We start from the raw sequence: 21,566 nt of genomic DNA, 5'->3' as shown, positions 1-21,566 counted from the left end.
CTGATTACTACCTTTCATTCATTTACTTTTTCAATTTCCTGTATTTCTCTTGACTTTGAAAAGTCTAACTTATTAGATGTCCAACTTTATCATTGTATCAGTCAGTCAGGCTGTCCTTCAAAATACCAAAGGGTGGCTTAAACTCAGAAATTTACTTTTGTGTAGTTGTAGCCTGAATGGTTTCTAGTGATCGTCTTCTTCTTGACATGTGGCCCCCAGAGAAATGACACACTTCTCACTGTGTCCTGAGGAGGAAATAGCAAGCTATCTGGTGTCTCTGCTTGTAAAGACCAATTCCATCCCGATAGTCTCACTTTCATAATCTCATCTAACCCAAATTACCTCTCAAAAGCCTCATTTCCAAATAACATCAAATGATGAATTAACAGATTAATTTCAGGAACACACATTCAGTTCATTCATTCACTAATAAGAAAATAAGGTATGACTCCAAATAATTAAACAGATAATATGGAAATGAACAAGCCAACTTGTTTTCCAGTAGTTTCAATAAAAATCTTTCTTTTCATAACAATCAAACTCAACAGGAAAAGAACTCCTAAAAAATTATGAACTACTGTGAATTTTATGACTTTTAAAAGACAGTGACAGAAAGTGAAATAAAATTAATAGTCAAAAATAATGAAAAACAGAATATTAACCCAGTATAGAAAATCAGTTTTTATTAAATAAAAATAACTTTTAATCCTATACCTTATTCTAATGTGAACTAAAAATAAAGATTCTTAAAATAATCTATAACACTTGTTTATCCTTGGAAATATAACACAATACCATTTCTATATTAAGATTTTCATATTACTGAAATAGTAAATCACATAATCTTTCATTCAAAAACAAAAAAGAAAAATTGAAAAGTAAACAGAACAAAATTATAATTGGTTTGTGCTGGGTTTTATCTAATTTTAATATAAGTAGTTATTTTTTTATTATATATGCACATGTTTGAGAGTTTAAGATATTTATTTTTCTTGGTTGAACAAAATTCTTCATTACAAAATACTTAAAAACAGCTATCTGAGAATATTTCCACAGTGATCATGAAATGAACAGAAAACGGTTTTCAAATTTTTGAATGGATATTTAAGAGAAGACAGATTGAAAGGTGATAGAGATCCAGTTTAGATGAGCTAGTGAGGTCATCCAATTAGCAGGTTATAGAGTTATAAATGGGACTCACGATTATCCTGTCTAAAATGCTATATACGTTTATACATTCAGGGTGAAGGAGAATAAAACATAAATACAGCCCAGGTCATGTTATACTAGAAAACAACTGTAGAAACTAACTTTAGTTTTTCAAAACTCAATTAAGTGTGTGTATGGTCCATTGGTATCCAGCTTTAACACCTGCCTGTTCCCATAAGTGCCATGTTCTACTACAACACCAGCTTCAGCACACTTACTGTTAGAAGTTAATTCTTTTTTACATAGAGTCACAAATTGGGAATAAAGTTCTAACCCTTCTTCTTTTCCAGAGTTAGAGTGATACTGCATGCTTCTTCCTTTTACTCTCCCCCCTAGGGTGGCTTGAGGGATGATAAGAATGCTGCCAGGTAGATCCAATATAGAAACGTTCTTGCCATGTTCTGTCTCACTTAATTTCACATTTAACAGAGTATTAACTGGGTGGGGAAGAAAGAAAACAGTTTGAAGTGAAAACAAACAAATCAGCAATCTCTAGTTAGTCTAAAATCTCATGTTTGAAACAGTTTGTCTAATAACAAAGGACTGATCACAAGTATACAAAGAACTGATTAAACTCAACAAAAAATAAAGTGAACAACCCCATCAAAAAATGGGCAGAAGAGCTAAAGAGAGACTTCTCCAAAGAGAAATGTACATGGCCAATAGGCATATGAAAAAATGTTCACCATCACTTGTAATAAGGGAAATGCAAATTAAGATACCATCTCACACCAGTGACAATGGCACATCTTAAAACAACTAGCAACAACAAATGTTGGTGAGGATGTGGAGGGAAAGGAACTCTCCTACCATGCGGTGGGAGTTCAAACTGGTACAACCATTATGGGAAGCTGGAGATTTCTCACACTGCTAAAAATGGAGCTTCCATATGAGCCAGCAATCCCACTCCTAGGCATCTACCCAAAGGACACAAAAACTGATTCAAAATGACACCTGCACCCCCTGTTTATTGCTGCCCTATTTACAATAGGGAAGACATGGAATCAACCCAAACGTCCAAAAATAGAAGACTGGATTAAAAAGATGTGGTGCATATATACAATGGAGTATTATTCAGCAATCAAAAAAGATAAAATGTTTTTTGCAGCAACATGTATGGGGCTGGAAGGGATCATGCTTAGTGAAATAAGTCAGAAAGAAAAAGAAAAATACCAATGATTTAACTCATAGCAAGAGTGTAAAGGACCAAGAAAAAAAATTGGAATAAAGAAAAATATGAAAAACAATGAACAACTATAAACCAGAGACAATTTATGGGGTGGAGTTGGGAATAGGATCAAAACTGGGATAGGATGGGAAGAGCTCACGGGACCTTGGTGATGGTACATGGGTGAATTGGTGGTGGGAAGTCCATGGGGACTATAACCAAGATGAAAAAAGTGCACAAAATGAAGAATGATGTAATAAATAAATAAATTAAAAAAATTTGTCTCATGCTTCCAACCCAAAGTCTGTGTTTAAAGTTTTATACTTATTTACTAAGTTATATAACATGAGTATGAAAAACAAGGTAAATTTTGTAGAAAATGGCATGATACTTTAAATCTGACTTGGCAGTTAAAATCAACCAACAAACTTATAGAGAAGGGACTGAAGAATTAACTGTATTCTGCAATCTCAAAATATTGCCCAGAGAGATACATGAAATTTTAATCTCTTATTCCTTCTTGTATTTCATAAGCAAATTCCACTGGAGAAAGACCATAATAAATCCTCGTCACATCAAATTCTGCTTCATAAGCGAGAACAACATATAAAAATCTTATTGGATTTTAAACTTTGTTGCCTAAAGTTCTAATTTAAGACAAAGGTTCTAAATTCAACATTATTACAAACCAAGAGATTTTGCAGTTTCATAACCTCAAAGGCACTATTAACACAGACTAATAATTTTGCAAATATAATGCATGGGAGAAAGATAGAAATGAAAACAAAAATCATCAGACATTCATTGTTACATTTGAAAAAAATAAACCAAAAGATATAGAGTTAAGTGGCATGATCTTCATAAGCATACAAGAAAATATGGTATTATTTTTATGGCATTTATGAAATTATATTCATTGTTAATAAGTGTGAAATCACCATGAAATCTATAATGATAAAAATCTAAACTTAGAAAACCCTTATAACATTAACCATCTTCAAAACAATAAACCAAAAAGAGAAAAGTGCTTAACATAAATAGCCGTAGGGCTTCCCTGCCTATAGTGAGGGTATAAATAACTTTGGCTTATAAAGAAAGGTCCTAAGAGAACAAATTATAAAAGAAATGATATAAGCCTCTCTCCTGTCCAATAATTCGGATTGAAAAGGCTTGCTTTCTGGGGGATAGTCAATGGTTTCAATATTAGAGGGTCTACAATAAATATTAGAAAGGATTCAGGGAATTAATCTGGTAAAAACCTGCCAAGGTGAACTCTCAATTCCTAACTATACATTAAGTACTATCAATTTTCACTTAACTAACATCTACTTTAAAATACCTCTAATCTTCTCTATTACAGAACTTTGCTATAAAGCCAGTGGTACTTATTGATTGCATCTAAGGAAACTTTAACTCTCTAGAGCACATCAGTCTAAAGGAAATCACTATCTACTATCTGGGCTTACAGCTAGTGACAGACTGAAGACACAATTTTAGAGTAACCGGCCAGAGAAGTTAAGTACAATTTATTATACTTCCACACACCTCCCTCTACTGGTTGTATTGAGAATTCAATTAATGCTATTGATATGTAGATATAAGTACGTAGAAACAAATAATACAAATATCAGTAAGTAGAATTAAAATGAGACAATGAATTAATGGCATGTTGGAAACGCAAAGATCCTAAAACAGGTTATCAATCAGGTATCTCTAATTAGCTGTATGGGAAGTGAAGCTTTGACAGGTACCTGAAACACAGTTCAAATACACTGAAGAGGACCTGAGAAAGATTCTGCATATTTCTATGCTAGCTATGCAATTTCAGACTTTTATGAATATAACTGGTTGCCATGCTCCCAGACTTATGTACCAATATTTGATTGGAAAATCTGAATCCATACATTAAGTATGAGGTGGGAATTAAGAGAATCCCATCACCCTGGCTTACTTTGTTACCTGTAATATAGGGAAGTATGAGCTAACACTTGTCAAAAATTGAAGATCTCATTTTGTTTATACTTCACACCAACAGAATATGGTTCTTAGAGTTACAAATATTTATTGAGAAACATGTATACAGTTGTTTTTGTTAAGACTACTAAAAGGATCTTTTTGATGTTTTCAACTCACCACAATCTTATGTATGTATTTAAAATGGACTTATTTACACATAAATGGCACACGAATTTAATCATTGCAAAGCAAAATGCAGTTTGGATTTTGTTGGTGCATTTGATCTTATTGTAATTAACATCTACTTAAAATACATAAATTAACTTTAGGAAATCAATTTTAAATCACAATGACAAAATTTATCTTCCTGGTTTTTGAAGATGTCTACCATATATGTGTGTATATATATATATAAAACCAACTCAGGGAAATGGACAGGATGTCCAATTTTCAAGCATAAAGACCTGGCAAATTATCCTCTATAACAGAAGCCCTCATTTCATTTTCCCCTTTAATCCATCAAAGATCTCTATCAAATAGCATCTGGATTTGGATTTCGAATTACTAGTTACAGGCATTCTACCCTTACCTATTATAATCCCTTCAAAAATCTAGTTTTCATCATCTGACAACATTGCAAACATGTTGGATATATCACTATAAAATTCCCTCTAAGGACTGTTTTTTGGTCTAAGCTGATCCTTATTTACCATTGAGTTCCATTTACTTAACGCTCTTCCAGATTAATTTTTGCATGTTACAGTGGCCTATTTCTACTACATATAAATTATGTGTGTGTGCGAATATATAAAATTTACTAATTCAACCATGGGCTTGGTTCTTTGCTAATGAGAATATAACTTGTCTCCAACCCTAGGGATAGTGTCATCATTTAAGGCTGGGGGGAGCATAATTATTTTAAGAAATACTGTCTGGAGACAATATGTCTGAACCTATGTTATTATCACAAGGAATGTATAGTGGTTATGAACTACTTAGGATCCTGGGAAGTTGCAGGCAGGTAAGTTACTGTTCAGAGATACCTGAACATTAACTGCTTTGCTTCTGGAGGAGGTTTGGTTATGATGATACTGAGCTTGGTTCAAGAATCTGTAGGATCTTATATTTATACACATTTCCTACAAACCAGTGCCTAAGTGGTAAAAGTAAGTTCTTTTGTAATAATTATATAAGCCTGAGTTGTCCAGAATTGATTCCATATCTGTAACTACAGTGTCACCTATATGCCCCTGTTAGGGACTCCGGGAGATAAGAGAGACTATATTAAGAAATGTAGCATCTGTTTCTTCCTATGTGGTACCTTGCTTCCAACTAGTTTGTATATCCTTGGTGAAAACTTAGTGTTGTGTGAATGTGTGTGTGTGAATGTACTGAATCATACTTGCTTACTTTAAATTGTGGAATATATAAATAGCTAAAGCTAACAATAATATACAGTTATCATTTATTATAACATATCAGCATAATAAAAATTGTGCTTTTTTCCCCCTTTTGATTCATCAATATATTGTTATTCAGTCTTATTCTTACAAAGAAACAATATCAAACACCTACCCATTTTGGGAAGAAGGTCTTTGTCAGCTCCCTTGAAAAAGCACACGTAGATCACCAATCCTCTCTGAATCTGTAAGAAATCATCAAGTAAACACATACTAGAACGTCTATGTAGATACAAAGCTAAATAAATACTAGTTCACAACTGTTACACAGAGGTTAAAACTGCAGGTAGAAAAATTAGTTTCTTACAACAGATTTGGAAACTATGTAAGAAAACAAAATCTTTTTCAATTACCTCAAATATAATTTCTATAAAAAATGAAGTCCAATATATAACCAAGAGCAGTTAAGAACACAAGTTCTACTTTCAAACATTTACTTCTAATCATAACTATTAATACCATGAACTAGCTTCCTTCCCTACAAGGCTAACAGACTCAGGCCATATTTATTCAACTCCAAATGAATTCACATTTACTAGGTATGGCTGACATATCAACAACAGTGTGATTAATACATCATGACATTCATCATTATTTATTCTTCCTAATTCATTTACTTGTAGATAATTAAACTAAGAGTTTCAATAAACTCCAGCAAACTCTTCAGTTATTTTTTGTTAGTTGTTAATGCTTTAAATGAATATAGTGATAAGGCCTTTGAAATTGCATTTATGATAACCAAGTTCCACATCATGAAGTTGTCTATTATCAGGAACATAAGTTTATTTACTTTATATGACTTGGATGGCTCCTTATTAGTACTTGTCAGATAGAAACACTCTAGAAAAGGGACAGTTGATAAATGTCTTTGATTTTGCTTAGTGAATCATTAAAGTTTTGATTTTATGAATAATTAAATTTTTGATTTTAGATATTAACCTTGTTGAGTCCAAGAGTTATTTTAAAGATTTATTTATTCGTACAGAACTGGGGTACAGGCCAGAGTTGCGGAGGGTGAGAGGATTCACCAGAGACAGAGCGGGGTGCAGAACAGGCAGATCAATGAAGTACACTGCTGAGGGGAGCAGCGGGAGGTCTGCCGCGCCATGTGGTCACCTCCGGGGCAGGCGGGGATCGAACTCATGCGGAAGTGGCTTTAGCTTCTTAGTGCAGTGCTTTAACCTGCTGGCCACCAGGGAGGGCCTCCAAGAGTTATAATATAGGTTATTTGTATGAGTTAATACTTGGAAAGTACTTATAACAGTGCGTGGCTCATGGTAAAAGCTATATAAATGTTTATTAAATGAATATGTAAATAAATTTCACATTTTAACTCGCAAAGCACTTTACATACTGTTTTGCACATGACAGGGGCTCAACCAATCTTTCAGTTACATTCATATTCAAATGTATATAACAGACTCTATGTGTAACATGAACAGGATTCTAAGACTGTATAAATGCAGCTCTTTACTCATACCTGATTTACGTGGAAAAGAAGTAAGTTTTTAAAAGTTCATTTGTGTTTCTGGGACAACAAGTTTCTGGGACAAGTAAGGGTCTCTAAGGAACACCTATAATAAGTTAGCAGGCTGAAAGAAAGAGAGAGCTGCACCACCTCACATGTTTTTTCCATTGGGATTGTTTCCATGTGAGCCACTATCTCAAGCATATTCTTATGTGGACACTCACAGTGTGTCAGAATTAAATATGTAATTATCTGCAGGACCAGATACCTGTTCTTTCCACTTGACACACTATCTCCTCACTAAGGTATTTTCTTTTAGTTTATTACAATAATAGATTTTAAGTTTTTAGTCACCTACAAATTCTGCTGTTCAGTCAGAATCACTTCTCTTGTAGCTTCTTTTGGTATAAAACATTTAAAATATTCTTACTGTAGCTTTAAAACGTTCCTTCCCACAAAGAAAATATGTCTGTGACAGCAAAGATCTAAATGAATGAAACTAAGAATACAAAAAGTAATTTTCAAGTCTTCTGACAATTGAAACAATTTTTTAAAGAAACTTAAGAACTTTTAATAATAGGGAAGAGGATGCTTAGGAAAGAGGATAGAATTTACTTTTGCACCATCTAATTACTTGTCAGTTCCATACATTAATTAAGTCATATGTGGAAGAGGAAATTTTTAAATAGCTTTTAAAGTTTATAAACACAAGATGATAGTTTTTGAAAGGCTGCAATAAAATATCTGCAATTTTGCATAAGAAGATATTGCATGCTGAATATAAAAAGATAAAGCAGCATGGAAGAACTCTAAATGATTAATAGTTTATGATTTATAGTTTCATAAGGCAACCATAAAAATAGGCAATTCTTTAGCTAGCATTGTAAATATATAAAAAATAAAATTTTTAAAAAATGAAAGAAAAATCAAGATCCCAAAAAAAATCACAAAAGAAACATGAATTTTTGAGAGAGAAAATGGGAGAAGAAAAATACTGGGATTTTTATATGTTTATGAATCTTTCCAAATAAGCGCAAGGTAACTGATTCTGATTTAAGATCCATATATCTTAATTTTGGGTGGTACTGAAATAATGCTAGGATTATATTAATATAAAAGAATGCTAGATCTGGAACAGATTTTTGACAAGTAAGATGAATAAATGAGACTCCCACGTTAGCTTCTGAGTATCTCCTGAAGTCTAATTTTAAACTAATCTTAAAAAATTTCAACTTTCTTCAAAAGTATTTCAGAGGCCTTAAAGGGCATTTTATTTATATATATGTTATATAATATAACATATATATAGTATATATATGCCATATATTATAATATATGTCATATATAACACATATGTTATATATAGTAACATATATACTATATATGTTATAATATATATACTATATATGCTATATATAATATATATATGCATGGACTGGGGGCAGGCTGTCTTAAAAATATACAAGTGTAAGGAAATCACTGGTATAATTGGAGGAAATGTATTCGATAACAATGCAACGTTATTATACAAGCTGCAGTCTTTGTTTCTAGTTGGAAATAAAGTTCTTCAACTTTCTTGGGGAAACAATGTTTCTTGGAGAATCTCATTTCACTGCTAACACCTAGCCAAAGTCAACATTAAGAGGGAATTAGAAGAGATTCGGGGCACAAGTCAAAACAGACCTTGAACGCCAGCAACAAATCTACCCTACAAGATCCAATCAAACCAGAGCAGGCCACCAGTCACCCCACCAAAGTGAAGGGCGTGGCAATATCTACGTTGGAACCGAGATGTGTGCGACTACGTAGAGGCTCAGGTAAATCAAGAGTGAGGGAAGTTCAAATTCCCGCGGTATTACCAGACAGGAGACTTGGTCTCCCGCAATGACCTCGACGCTGACACTGTGGCCAGTGGTACGGGACTGACAAGTGCAGCCAGGAGGGCGACCGAGGGTGGTGTTGGGGGGAACTGGCCAGAAGCCCCTCGCTGCACATATTTTCCCGACACCACGTCATCCACTCGGGACACACGGAAATAACCCCTGCACCTCTTAGCATAACAGGAGCTGCGGGACCGACATTACCTCCACCCACTGTGCCTCTGCGTCCCGCTCCGCGGGGCGTACTTGCAGCCGGGCGTGCAGGCACTGCTGCAGGAGCGCCCGAGCTTGAAGTGTCCGGCTGCTTTCAGCCATAGTTGGAGCCAGCGTGGTATCCGCTGGGTTCTGGCACCGCTCTGCGCAGGCTCCGGCCCCGGCGCGCTGGGAAGACGAGACTGGATTCAGCTTCTAGTCGCCCATACCGCCGTGGTCCCGCCCCAGGGGGCGGGGCCTCTGTTGTCCCGGATATAACGTCATCAGAAAACAGTTCATTAACCATTCTGCAGAAGCTACCCAACTCTGCAGGTTTTCTGTACATGGTTTTAACTGAGTGAACAAACAAACAAAACAACTCTTTGTAGCCCTTCTCTACGTGGGTCTTCTATCCAGACTTTGAAAACACTTTAATCAGCCCAAGTTCATATTGTGCACATTGTCAAAATAGGTAAATAGGCTAAGTCAATGGAACCACAACACAAATGAAGATGGAAAAGCTCTAAATCACCCAGAATTTTCTTTTTAACCCCAACTAATAAAACAACCCTGCCTCTTCTACCAGGATCATCATAAATCATTTGGACCTAGCAGTCAGGGAAATGAGTTGTTATGTCATGTGAACACACTTTTGTTAATCAGGCCTTTACAAAACATTCTTGCTAGGCATTTTATCTGAGAAAGTGACTGTTAATATATATTTTTAACGTGTTACTAACACAAAATGGAAATGACATTCTGATGTACATGTTATCAAATTCTGTTATGTGTTTCCTGTAAGTACATACTGTATTAGTACATCCTACACATACTGTATTAGAATGTAAATAAAATTAAACAAGGGCTTGCCTTTCTTTCCCACATAACGTATTCCTTGAACTTGCATGCGATTAGCATTATTTTTCTATGGGCTTGGAAGGTTTAGAAGAGGAATAATAGTTTTACCCTGATTGAATTACCCAGGTCATTGATTTGGGCTCAGTTGGTACAATATGCCTAAACATTCATGTCTGTTGTTTTAGAAGATGACATCACTGTCAGTGTTGCTATCCATACAAACTAGTGTTACTGAAGAAAATAATCCATGCATAATCAACTTCCTTTCTACACAGAATTGAAGCAGCTTGTTTGCCAGTTGCTTTGCAGCCTGCCTTACACATTTTTATTAAACAACTACAACAAAACCCCAGAAATCTTATGTTTGATTGCTGCATTGCAGAGTTTCCTACATTTGTTGATATTGTCTGTACAGCACAGCTGAGTGGCATTGCTTAATGGCTGCACCTTTATGCTATTGTAACTATTGAATCTCTTTTCTCTTTCACCCCCAGACTCACATTTACAGGGTTAGTGAGGAATTTTAGCATAGAGGACCTCACCTTTGACCCAGAATAAGAATGGACATTGATGTCTATTTAGATATGGGTGCAGGAAGCAAGGAAGTCTCTTGAAAGTAGGGCATCTGGTTCCCACAGATCTCTAATTTAGGAAATTGGGAAACCCTTCTGTGAATAGATGAAATATGGTTGGTAATGTTTAGCCTTTCAAAAATCACCAGTTACTTTAAACGTTTAGTTTCTTTGGATGAGGATCTCCTGGAGATCAATGTTAAGTAATAATGTTACAATTCACTTAACCTTGCTTTCTACCTTCAGATGGCAGTAGAGAGTAAACACTTAAAAGTATTTCCTGTTTTACTTTTTTGAGCATCTAGTCACTTTTCACAAAGAATTTAAGAAGCAAGACATACACATGTAGTACAATTGTAAAATGTGAATGAAAATAAGGCACTAGGGGTAAAGAAAATAGCATTGTGTCAATAAGCTGCAATGAGGGAAATAAACAAGGAAATAGGTTGATGATTCTTGTCAGGACTGCTGAGATGATGCAGTATGTAGCAAAGCTTTCACAAATATATAACTTTAATTTTTGTTATAAAACAACTATGTCCACCTTATGTAATGTTGAGATGGAACAGGTTGTATACTTTGCTTCAAATTAGAAGTAAAAGGTAAAATACAGAATTACATTGGCTCTAAACAAGGTGGTAGTACACTGGAACATAAGAACTTTGCCTTGGGAGTAAAGAAATAATTTTATGGGCAGAATTAGTTTGTACACAGCTACATAGCTGAAAGGGGACCATATAGTTAGTTTTTTAGTTGTGAATGCATTATGTGCCCTTTGAAATTGCACAATAATTGATTTAGAGGTGTTTTGTATTACTTAATTCATTCAAGTTGAGTAACATTCAGAAGTATTTCATAAACATGAAAACTCTGAGAACCACTTCTAAAGATCCTTTATAGTTGATACCGAGCTTCCTTTCCTTAGTAAAGAAAAAGAGGGGGGAAAGACAACTATAGTCTATTTCATAGTTTGTGAAATAAGCAGAGTGTTTCCTAAGATTTATCTCTAAAATAAGTCTCTTTTTGAAGTTTTATGTAGGAGTCTGTTAGTCAGTAGTGGTAGAGTCAGAAGAAGTAGATGTTTCATTTAGGGGAGGCTAGAAGAAACCTAGCCTTTTACTTCAAAACTCAAGAGATTTACTTTTTTCAGGCTTAGACAGGTGATCAAAGTTCTGAGAAACTAGTTCATACTAACTAAAATGCACATAAATATTGGAGTAGAACTAGAGTATTAATTTATTCATTCATAATAAAAAAATGTTTCTAGGACACAGATGCCGATTCTATCATATGCATAGTACATTTCCCCCAATGATCTAACCTGGGTACCAAGATCATATTCAGAAGTCTTTTAATTAATTTACTATGAGCATTAGTCTTTTACCAGGGCATTTGAAAGTAATGTGTGAAAGACCAATGTGAGTTCTGGCTTCAGACACTTGCTCATGTTTTAAGACTGAAAAAAGAAGACACAGATGGATTTAAATGACAACTTATAGTTAAAATGTCCAAAGGTATCTGCTCGATAACTACAGATATGTATTTTGTTGTGAACCTACTTCTTACGTAGGGAGACACATGAGCTCATGGCTGCATTTATATTTCAGGTAAAGGCCCCCTATATGGACATGCAAGGTCTGGGACTAAATTAATTAAATTAATTAAAAGACTTCTGAATATAAGTCCCATCCTTAGGACTGATGATCTTGTATAAGCAACTCTTTTCAGTTGGGGTTTATAACATGTTCACTAAGAGGATGTATAAGAGGAGCCACTCCTAGAAATCCTAAAGTAAACCAAGCTGACATGACTGGCCTCAATTGGAGAGAGAAGAAGGTATGAGGTTCAAAAAATTGGCATAAGCTGGATTCTCAGAGCCATTCCACATCTAGGCAATTTTATTCTTAGAAACCACTAAAACTTCAGAACACCTTCCAGTTTTTTTTCTCCTTTATAGCATTTCTTCATACATATTATGCCTTCAGGGTTTCCCAAATTTGCTCCTGGTTCAACTTCCAATTCTAAGTTTCCTTCCACTAGGTTACAATCAAGTGGAAACTCTTGAGTCCCGTGTTTAGCTGCACGCTGCTGCCATGAGGCTGATTAATTTCCATTAACTTTTGAATGAAACTTAACCTTCTTAAAAGGTATATTTGCATTTTAATGCAGTCCCTTAACACCAATTAATCTCTTATTGGTACAATGTGTGAGTTACTTTTTATGGGAAGAGAAAGGAGGGGGAATTCCTCGTCCATTTTCTAAGTTTAAAAGAGTTGCTACACTCAGAGCTTCTGGATTCTCACCTTCCAGTCATTCCTCAGCACAGTGCAATTATGCTTCTCTTCCTAAGGTAATTACTCTTCTGAAACGCTTTAGAGGTTAAGTTCAGTGGGCATTTTTCATTCCTCTTAGCCATTCCACATGCCCTATGTCCTGAAAAGTTGTCTTCCCTGACAGGAGACGAGGTTTTCCTTCTGAAAGCTCTTCTGAAGCTTCCTACATGGGACCAACTCCTCAGCTTACTTCTGAAGGTGTTTTCCCTTAGGCCCAACTTTGGTCCTCAGTTTTCTCACTGAGCACACCTGCCTGAGGCTATCTCTCCACTCCCTTGGCTTCAGTTACCATTCATTCATCCATCCACCCAATACATAGATATCAGGCAACTATCAATTGCCAAATACTTTTTGAAGCAATGTGGATATAACAGTAAACAAAACCATACTCATAGAACTTATTGTAAAGAGTGGAAAAAGACAAATAATGCACAAATAAATCTAATATAATGTCAGCTGGGGTAAAGGGCATTAAGAAAAACAACTATTGACAGATTAAAACAGAACTGGGTAGGGTGGTTGGGAGGTCTCATGATGAGATGACACTTTAGTAAAGGCTGAATGAAATAGGAATATATGTACATGTTTGTAAGTTTCAAATTAATCTCTTGAGTATTCCATCTCCTTATATTCAAACACAAATATCCTACTTGGCTGTTACTCACCTGAAAGTTACTATGTTCAAGACAACTCATTATCTTTAGCTGACCTTTTTTTCTCTAGTGTCCTCTTTTTCTGTAAATGGCATCATCATCTGTCTCCCAAGACAGGAATGTCATATTCTATCCATCATCCACATTTTATTTGGGAAAATTCCCACATTTTGATGATTCCTTTTCTGCCCATGAAGAAATCAGAACCCAGCTTCCCTCCCTCCTTTTTGGTGAGGATGCAGCCATGCCAACTAGATGCCTCCGTTTTAAGAGTGAATTTGGAAGTGAGCCATGTGAATAAGTAGGCTCCACATAAGGCTTACATTTTCTTGTTGGTATTGGCAGAACTTTCAGATACAGCAGAGTTCAAGATGCACAGGTGGTATTGGTGGTGTAGCAGTTGCAGTAAAACAATGTTGCTAGAAATTTGGGCTCAGTGACAGCACTAGTAACAGTTCGTATTATTTACTGAAATAGAGAACAGCAATGATGGATCCTGAAGTGGATATTTTGTGGCATGTTTGGGTACTAAGCCTGGAAGGTTAGCTTTGAATGTTTCTCCAATCATTCCAATAATTCTGTAAGCTTCTTAAAAATCCTTTAGTAAATCAACTCTTAGTTAAAACCTAGCCAGATGAAGTCGATTGTTTGCAACCAAAAGAGCTAATCAATACAGGAGTCATCCTCAATCTTCCCCTCTTCCTTCAGGTTCTTCCTCAACCTGAAGAATATACTAGACAAGATCTTTAGTTTTCACTATCCCCACTTCCACTTTCTTAGTTCAGGACACATCATCTGTTCCCTGGATTCCTGCAACATTGTCCCCATTTGATCACTCACCTCAAGTTTGGATCTCTCAATCATGGCAGCCAGAGTGATATTTTAAAAATGCAAATCTAATTTTAATCACTTTTGACGTAAGATTCTTCAGTGACTCCCCAAAGCTCTCAGGATAAAGTCTAGAATGGAGTTTAAACTCCTTGGCAGGGTTTTTTTTGGATATCTGGTTTTGGCTGACATTTCTAGCCCATTTTGGCCTTGCCTACTTCTCACACCTCTGCTCCAATCATACCTTTTTCTTACTCTGGGCCACCAGAAATAGATCCCCTGGGAACCTGTTAGAAATATAGAATCTCAGCCCTACTCCAGCATAACTGAATTAAAAGCAGGTTTTAGCATGATCATTAGGTGATTTATATACATATTCAAGTTCTGTGGCTAACTCTGCAGGACCTCAAGTGCAACTGTCTGCCCTGGCTAATGTGCATGGGTGAGCTCACTCCCCAGTAAGGTCAACGAACAAGTCATCAGAGCACAAAGCACTCTGTCCTGCAAATAGCTGCAGCCCACTACTTTGTTTCAAGCAGACACTACGAGAAGCCCCAGGTAGAAACATGCATTTACTGTTTTCCCCTGAAGTACAGACCCTATATATACCCATGGGCGGTCCTAATAAACAGACTTTGGACTGCAGACCCCAGGCTCCTGCTTCATTCTCTCGAGTCTCCGAGTCTCTAAGTCTCCTACATTTGGGAAATGGGCAAAGGCAGCGGTCAGCGGTCAGCGCACCCCTTGGTGGGTTTGCAGCAAAGTTTGTATAGCGCTGCTGTATAGCTCTGTGCTCTTCTCAGGCTTTTGTGGTCTCATGTTATATTATCTTTCTTCTTTATATATTTAATACTATTCAGCAGGGTTCATCTGGAAAATCTCTGACTGGTCGAGACTGGTTTGTGGGGTTTTCCATGTTACCCAAAAGGTGGCACTTACTCCCTTGCACTATAATGACTTTTTTGTTCCTTTTTCTTTCTTTCTTTTTTTAATGATTATTTATTTATGCATACAGAACTGGGGTACAGGCCAACAGTGCAGGGGTGGTGAGGGAATTCACCAGAGACAGATCGGGGAGCAGAACAGGCAGATGGAGGAAGTGCACTGCTGAGGGGAGCAGCAGGCAGGTCAGTAGAGGTCTGCCAGTACATGTGGGTCACCTCCCCAGCTGGGGATCAAACTCATGGTGAAGCAGTTGTCACAACTTCGTGGTGCTGAGTTTTACCACGAGGGAGGGCCTCTTTTTTCTTTTATGCTAAACAGGGCATTCTAATTCTTGTTGGATTTTAGAGTCAATGTGAAAACTTTAAAATTTACATGGTTACTACCCCAAGAAACTTTTGTGTTTAACTGACTTTGGTAATGCCAAGACACTGGTAAAAAAAAAAGTATGCTACATAATTATAATTTGGAGCCAAATTCAGACAACTATACTACACATTAACTTCCTTAGGGATCGGGGTTGTGACTCATTCATTGTTTTAGTCTTAAAGCCTACTATAGTGCCTGGTATGTAGACTACACTGGTAAATCACTGTTACTCTCAGTTTTCACAGGTATGAGACCACCTTTGTGTTGTACACACCATCTGATTTTATATCACTTCCATCCCACAAAATGCCATGTCTTGAGGAAAGAACTTGAGCTTGTATGTGAGACATGTCTGTAATCACTCTGTATTCTATTCTTGAGCCTGTTTGAATTTGCAGTAATGAAGTGTGATTACATAATTGAATGCTAAGAGTTTAGAAATACTGTCTCCACATACTAGTTCCAAAAAGCAAATCCATTAATTCTTTGTACATGTACCTCTTGAATCCAAGAAACTATAATACTGGGGAAGTTGGTGAAATCACTTACAGCTATAACAAGTAGCTTAAATAAAAGTTACCTATGTAAGTTAAAAATAACATTTTAGGAAACATATTTTTATACCCTATTTTAAAATTTGAAGTATCTTTTTTAAAAAAACCCTCTTAGTAATATCTTAAATTTACTTTTTATTGAAGTGGTGTTAGTTTAGATCACTGTATAGGTTTCAGGTATGCAGTTTCTCATCTCAGCAACTGAACTTTTCATACCACCCCACCACCAAATTGCTTGGTTGTCATGTACCATCAACCAGTCAGCCCCTCTTATCCAGCCTCCCCCCCCCCCACCCCCAACCCCATATCCCTGATTCTGTTCTGGTAAACACCAGAGTATAAATCTTTATGTTTGTTCTACTGGTTCATTTGCTTTGCCTTTTACATTCCACAAATGGGCGAAACTGTAAAGTATTTGTCTCTCTTACTGATTTTATTTACCTGCATGATTACCTCAAGATGCATCTGTGCTGTCACAAATGGCAAGATTCCATCTGTTTGTTTTTTGTCCACTGTGTGTGTGTGTTTATGTACAGGTGACTAGTACTATAATAAATGCAAGGCGCACATTTTTTTAAATTAGTGTTTTCATAGTAATGTCTTACATTTATGAAGTGTTTTATATTTTAGAAGCAATTTTATATTAATAATGTCACTTGAAGATATTTGTATTTTATAGAATAAGTATTGAAGCCCAAAACAAGTTAAAGTTAAGTTAAAGGCAAAGTTAAGTTACAGGCAAAGTCACTTAAATCTCCTAATTACAAATAAAATGTCATTTTTAAAGCAATATAATAGTTTATTTTTACATCATTTTGTGCCCTTTTCCATCTCAGTTGTAGTCCCCGTGGTCTTTCCATTACCAAATCACCCGTGTGCCATCACCATAGTCCAGTGCACTTTCCTCCCCCATTTTTTTTTTTAAAGATTTATTTATTTGTACATACAGAACTGGGGTACAGGCCAGAGGCTCAGGGGCGGTGAGAGGCTTCACCAGAGACAAAGTGGGGAGCAGAACAGGCAGATCGACGAAGTACACTGCTGAGGGGAGCAGCGGGCGGGTCAGGAGAGGTCTGTCACGCCATGTGGTCACCTCCGGGGCAGGCGGAATTCGTACTCATGCGGAAGTGGCTTTAGCTTCTCAGTGCTGTGCTTTAACCCGCTGCGCCACCAGCCTCCCCCATTTTTAATCCCATTCCCCACTCCACCCCCATAAAATGTTGCTGGCTATAGTTGTTCATTATTATTATTATAAAGTGTCACTTTTTACACTTTATATGTGGATGCTGACATTTTGTTGGCACTTCTGTTTGATTTTGTATCAAGAAGGTGACTTTTAGTTTGTCTAGGATTAAGTAGATCTGGCTTGCCTCCTTGCAGTGATCTCAGACAGTGAGTGACTATGGTAGTGAAGAGGCTGAATTCTGGTATTAGGCTACCTGGTCGTATAATAATGACTCTTCCAATTGTTATATGGTCTTGGGCAAGTGCTTCAATTTTGTAGTTTGTAAATAAGGATAATAGTGTGTGATGTAGTCACAGGATTGCTGTTGGATCAAGTTGAATATCTGTAAAGAAGTTCAAATTAAGTCTGAGTATAGGTATGATATAAATATTTATGAAATAAAAATATGGTTCAACTCTACTGAGGAATAGACAGTAATCAGTATCTGTTCCATCTTTAGAGTTTAATTGATAGAGAATAATGAGAATTAGACCACAATGTACACTCAGTCATTTCATACCTAGTCATTTTTCAAGTCACATATTGTGATTGTCCATGTTGAGTTAATGTTAAGCATCTTTTCCTGGATAGCAGTTGTTTATAAGATAGAAAAGGAATAGTGTGACTGAAGGCTTCCTTCTGTGGCTAGGAAGAAGTACCTAGCCCTTGAGTTGTAGTGACACTGAGTCACAGCTTGGTCTTCAGTACTGTCTCTCCCTTTCTAGGAAACCAAAAAGCTTGAAATAGGGGCCAACTATGAAAATTTTCACTATCTAAAGATTTTTGTCCTTCATATTAGCATTAAGAGACCAAGCTTCTGTTGCCTAGCAAAGCATGGAGGCCAAATCAATTAGCAGAATTTCTAGGACATCAGACTACTAATAATACTCTCCTTCCCCAAAAGTTAGTAATGAAAGTTAATTTCCCTTCCTTCCTGTAACTGTTTGTAATTAATATCCATTTTGGGACTTTCTGAGTAGAATAAATGCCTGTGACCTGGAATGATTTATGCAAAGTTAACTGGAATATTTAGGGGCTGTGTGCATTGTGACCTAAATCTCTTCATTCTGTATCAATTAAACTCTGTAGACAGAACACTCTATGACTGCTACCTATTGACAGATAAAACTAATTAAATAACTGACTGAATAAAAGGTGATAGATCAGTGATACTATGTGTCTTAGATAACTTAGGTGCTGAAACAAAAATTGAAGACAAATTGACAGTGTTATTGCTATTCTAAGTTAAATAGGAGAGCACATCACCTAGGTCTATTATTATTTATAACTGTCTTCACCCCATATTTCTGAGAAAATTTTAATCTATAGGTATTGAAGAGAGACATTTATGATATTTTCATATTTACCACTAAAACAATACTTTAATATGGGTATGAGAAGATGAGTGCCATGTTATCTCAATGTTAAATTTTGCCCTTATCATTAACTTAGATGCTAGCTAAGTAAAGAAAAACTTCTGTTTTCTAAATGATTCTGTGACAGAAAATTCAGGTGAATGGGTTGATATTCTGATAGCCTCAAAAATCAAAGATTGTAAATCACTTTGACTCTCATTTTTAAACAAGATTTATTTATTTATGCATACAGAAATGGCGTATAGCTAGAGATGCAGGGGCAGCGAAAGAATTCACTTAGCGAAAGAGTCGGGAGCAGAGCAGGCAGATCGACCAAGTACACTGCCAAGGGGAGCAGCGGGCAGGTTAGAAGAAGTCTGCATGCCATGTGGATCACCTTGGAGGGGATTGAACTCCCACTGAAAAGGCCACGGCTTCGCTTAGCTTCGCAGTGCAGCGCTCCAACCTGCTGAGCCACCAGGAAAAATGTTTGTGAGGATGTGTATGGAGAAACTGGAAGTGTTATACCATGCTGGTGGGTGTGTAACATATTCATGTTACTAGTCACTACGGAAAAGTTTGCTAGTTTCTCCAAAAGTTAAACACAGATCAACAATATGAAACAGCAATTCAAAATAATTGAAAACAAGGTCTCAGATACTGCACACCATTGCTCATAATATTTTTACTCAAGGTAGTCAAAAGGAGAAAACAAGCCAAATGTTGTTCAACAGAAGAGAGAATAAGCAAAATGTTGGACATATATACAACAAAGTATTATTTAGCTGTAAAAAAATTATGATGCATGTTTCAACATGGATCAACCTTGAAAATATTATGCTAAGTACAATAAACCAGGTACAAAAGTATTTTATCATTCTATTTATAGGGAGTATCTAGAATAAGCAAATTCCTAGAGACAGGTATTGAAGGGCATGAGGAGACAGGGAAGGTGAGAATAAGGAATTATTGTTTAATGGCTATCGGGTTTCCCTGTGGGACGATGGAAGGTTTTGGAATTAAATAGTAGTGGCTGACACACAACCTTGTGAATATAGTTAATGCTACAGAAATTTACACATGGTGAAAATGGCAAATGTTATTATATCATGTTTGATTGCAATGAGAGGAAAAATTATGTCTGCAGTATCACCTATTGATTACAGTCCTTTTAATATTAATAAAGCTTATGATAGTAAGCCTAGACAGCTCTCTAAGTAGGGAATATATTATACAAAATCAGAGGGTAAATCTTTGGTGATGCTAATTGACCAAGAGTTCATGTTTGCTCTCCAATCCAGAATCTAAATTTAGGATTCTGAATTTAAATTTTGTATCTTTTCTGTTGAAGACTCGACATTGAATGTAGATTCAAACAGAGCAAGAATGGACTTCTTGAACATCATTTTGAAGTTCTCCCCAGTAAATAGGTAGAGTGTGGGAGAAAAAACAGTATTGAAAAAAGTGGTTACTATTGTAAGTATCAGAAGCAACTCTAAAAATTGTGATTGGGTCTTAGTGAGAACTAAACCCTGGTATACATGGTAGGGCATCCAGCACACAAAGAAAGAGATAATGGCAGTCACCATGACTTTGAAGGGCTTGTTGGATTTAAATAGGCTCTTCTCTTTCATCTTGTTGGCTACCCTTTTGTAACAAAAGGTGATGATGAAGAAAGGCAGAAGGAAGCCTAGCAAGAAGCGGCAGATGAAAAGGGCTGTATGAATTTGTTTGCTCAATGTTTGTGATTTTTTGCCTTCCCAATTACTAAACGCAGCATAGTTATTCGTGCAAGTCACTCTTCCTTTAAGGTCAGTATGTGTCTCCCTGAAAACCATAGAGGGCATGCTGAGGGCAATAGCAGAGACCCAGACTCCTAGGATAATGCTGGAAGCCCAGCGTGGGGTCCGGTGCAACTGTGACCATATTGGGTGAAGAGTGAGAAGATACCGATCCACACTGATGGCCGCGAGAAAGAAAACAGAGGAGAACATCCCTACAGATAAAGTGCTGTTAATGACTTTGCACATGACAGTGCCAAAGCTCCAGTGCTTGTTTTTCAGAAATAAGGTAGCCATAAATGGCGAGGTCAATGTGAAAATAAAATACGAAAGAATGAGATGAAAAAATAAAAGAGTACCAACAGTCTTTTTCATCTTGAATTTTAGCACCCACATGTAAAGCCCGTTGGTGACTGTACCGAATATACATGACATGAACAAAAAAAGGACAGCCATCGTATTTGAGACAGGAATTGAAGGAAAATGAGTACTATTTCTTTGTGAAGTAGAGACATGAAGGTTGTTATCAGTAGAGTTGATCAGCTCCATAATTTCTTGTGGAGTGAGAAACTGAAAACAACAAGCAAAAAAGAAAAGGTTAAATATGGAAATTAAAAATTTGGCATTGGCAGGGTCAAAATGACAATATTAAATGTTTTTCCTCTAAAGCTTTATTCACAAAATCTTTAAAAACAATATCCTTTGTTTTGCAATTAAAGTTTTGATTTAAAAGGACTACATAGTTACAGCAATGGAATACAGT

At 36.2% G+C, this 21,566-nt stretch overlaps 2 protein-coding genes across 2 annotated transcripts; both read right to left on the bottom strand.

The window, feature by feature from the left end:
- Positions 1-978: 978 nt before the first annotated feature.
- On the bottom strand, positions 979-9,552 carry DTD2 (D-tyrosyl-tRNA deacylase 2 (putative)). The gene is made up of 3 exons (XM_004681954.2): positions 9,346-9,552; positions 5,909-5,978; positions 979-1,646 (listed from the first exon to the last, which is right to left on the bottom strand). The coding sequence occupies exons 1-3, from the start codon at positions 9,454-9,456 to the stop codon at positions 1,321-1,323; spliced, it is 507 nt and encodes a 168-aa protein (XP_004682011.1). The 5' UTR covers positions 9,457-9,552; the 3' UTR covers positions 979-1,320.
- A 10,780-nt stretch (positions 9,553-20,332) lies between these two features.
- Positions 20,333-21,352, bottom strand: GPR33 (G protein-coupled receptor 33). Its single transcript, XM_004682113.1, has one exon. It carries the CDS (start codon positions 21,350-21,352, stop codon positions 20,333-20,335), a length of 1,020 nt encoding a protein of 339 aa, XP_004682170.1.
- Positions 21,353-21,566: the final 214 nt, after the last annotated feature.

This window comes from Condylura cristata, unplaced genomic scaffold (genome assembly GCF_000260355.1).
Source record: "Condylura cristata isolate star-nosed mole 26May11 unplaced genomic scaffold, ConCri1.0 scaffold00013, whole genome shotgun sequence".
NCBI lineage: Eukaryota > Metazoa > Chordata > Mammalia > Eulipotyphla > Talpidae > Condylura > Condylura cristata.
This window is presented reverse-complemented; position numbering and strand designations above follow the sequence as displayed.

Excerpts from the sequence above, each read along its gene's own strand:
- DTD2 (XM_004681954.2), bottom strand. The coding sequence starts at position 9,456 with ATGGCTGAAAGCAGCCGGACACTTCAAGCTCGGGCGCTCCTGCAGCAG. Across the intron at positions 5,979-9,345 it reads CAGAGGCACAGTGGGTGGAG|ATTCAGAGAGGATTGGTGAT; the intron begins GTAATGTCGGTC and ends GATTTCTTACAG. Across the intron at positions 1,647-5,908 it reads AGACCTTCTTCCCAAAATGG|TTAATACTCTGTTAAATGTG; the intron begins GTAGGTGTTTGA and ends TTCCCCACCCAG.
- GPR33 (XM_004682113.1), bottom strand. The coding sequence starts at position 21,352 with ATGGAGCTGATCAACTCTACTGATAACAACCTTCATGTCTCTACTTCA.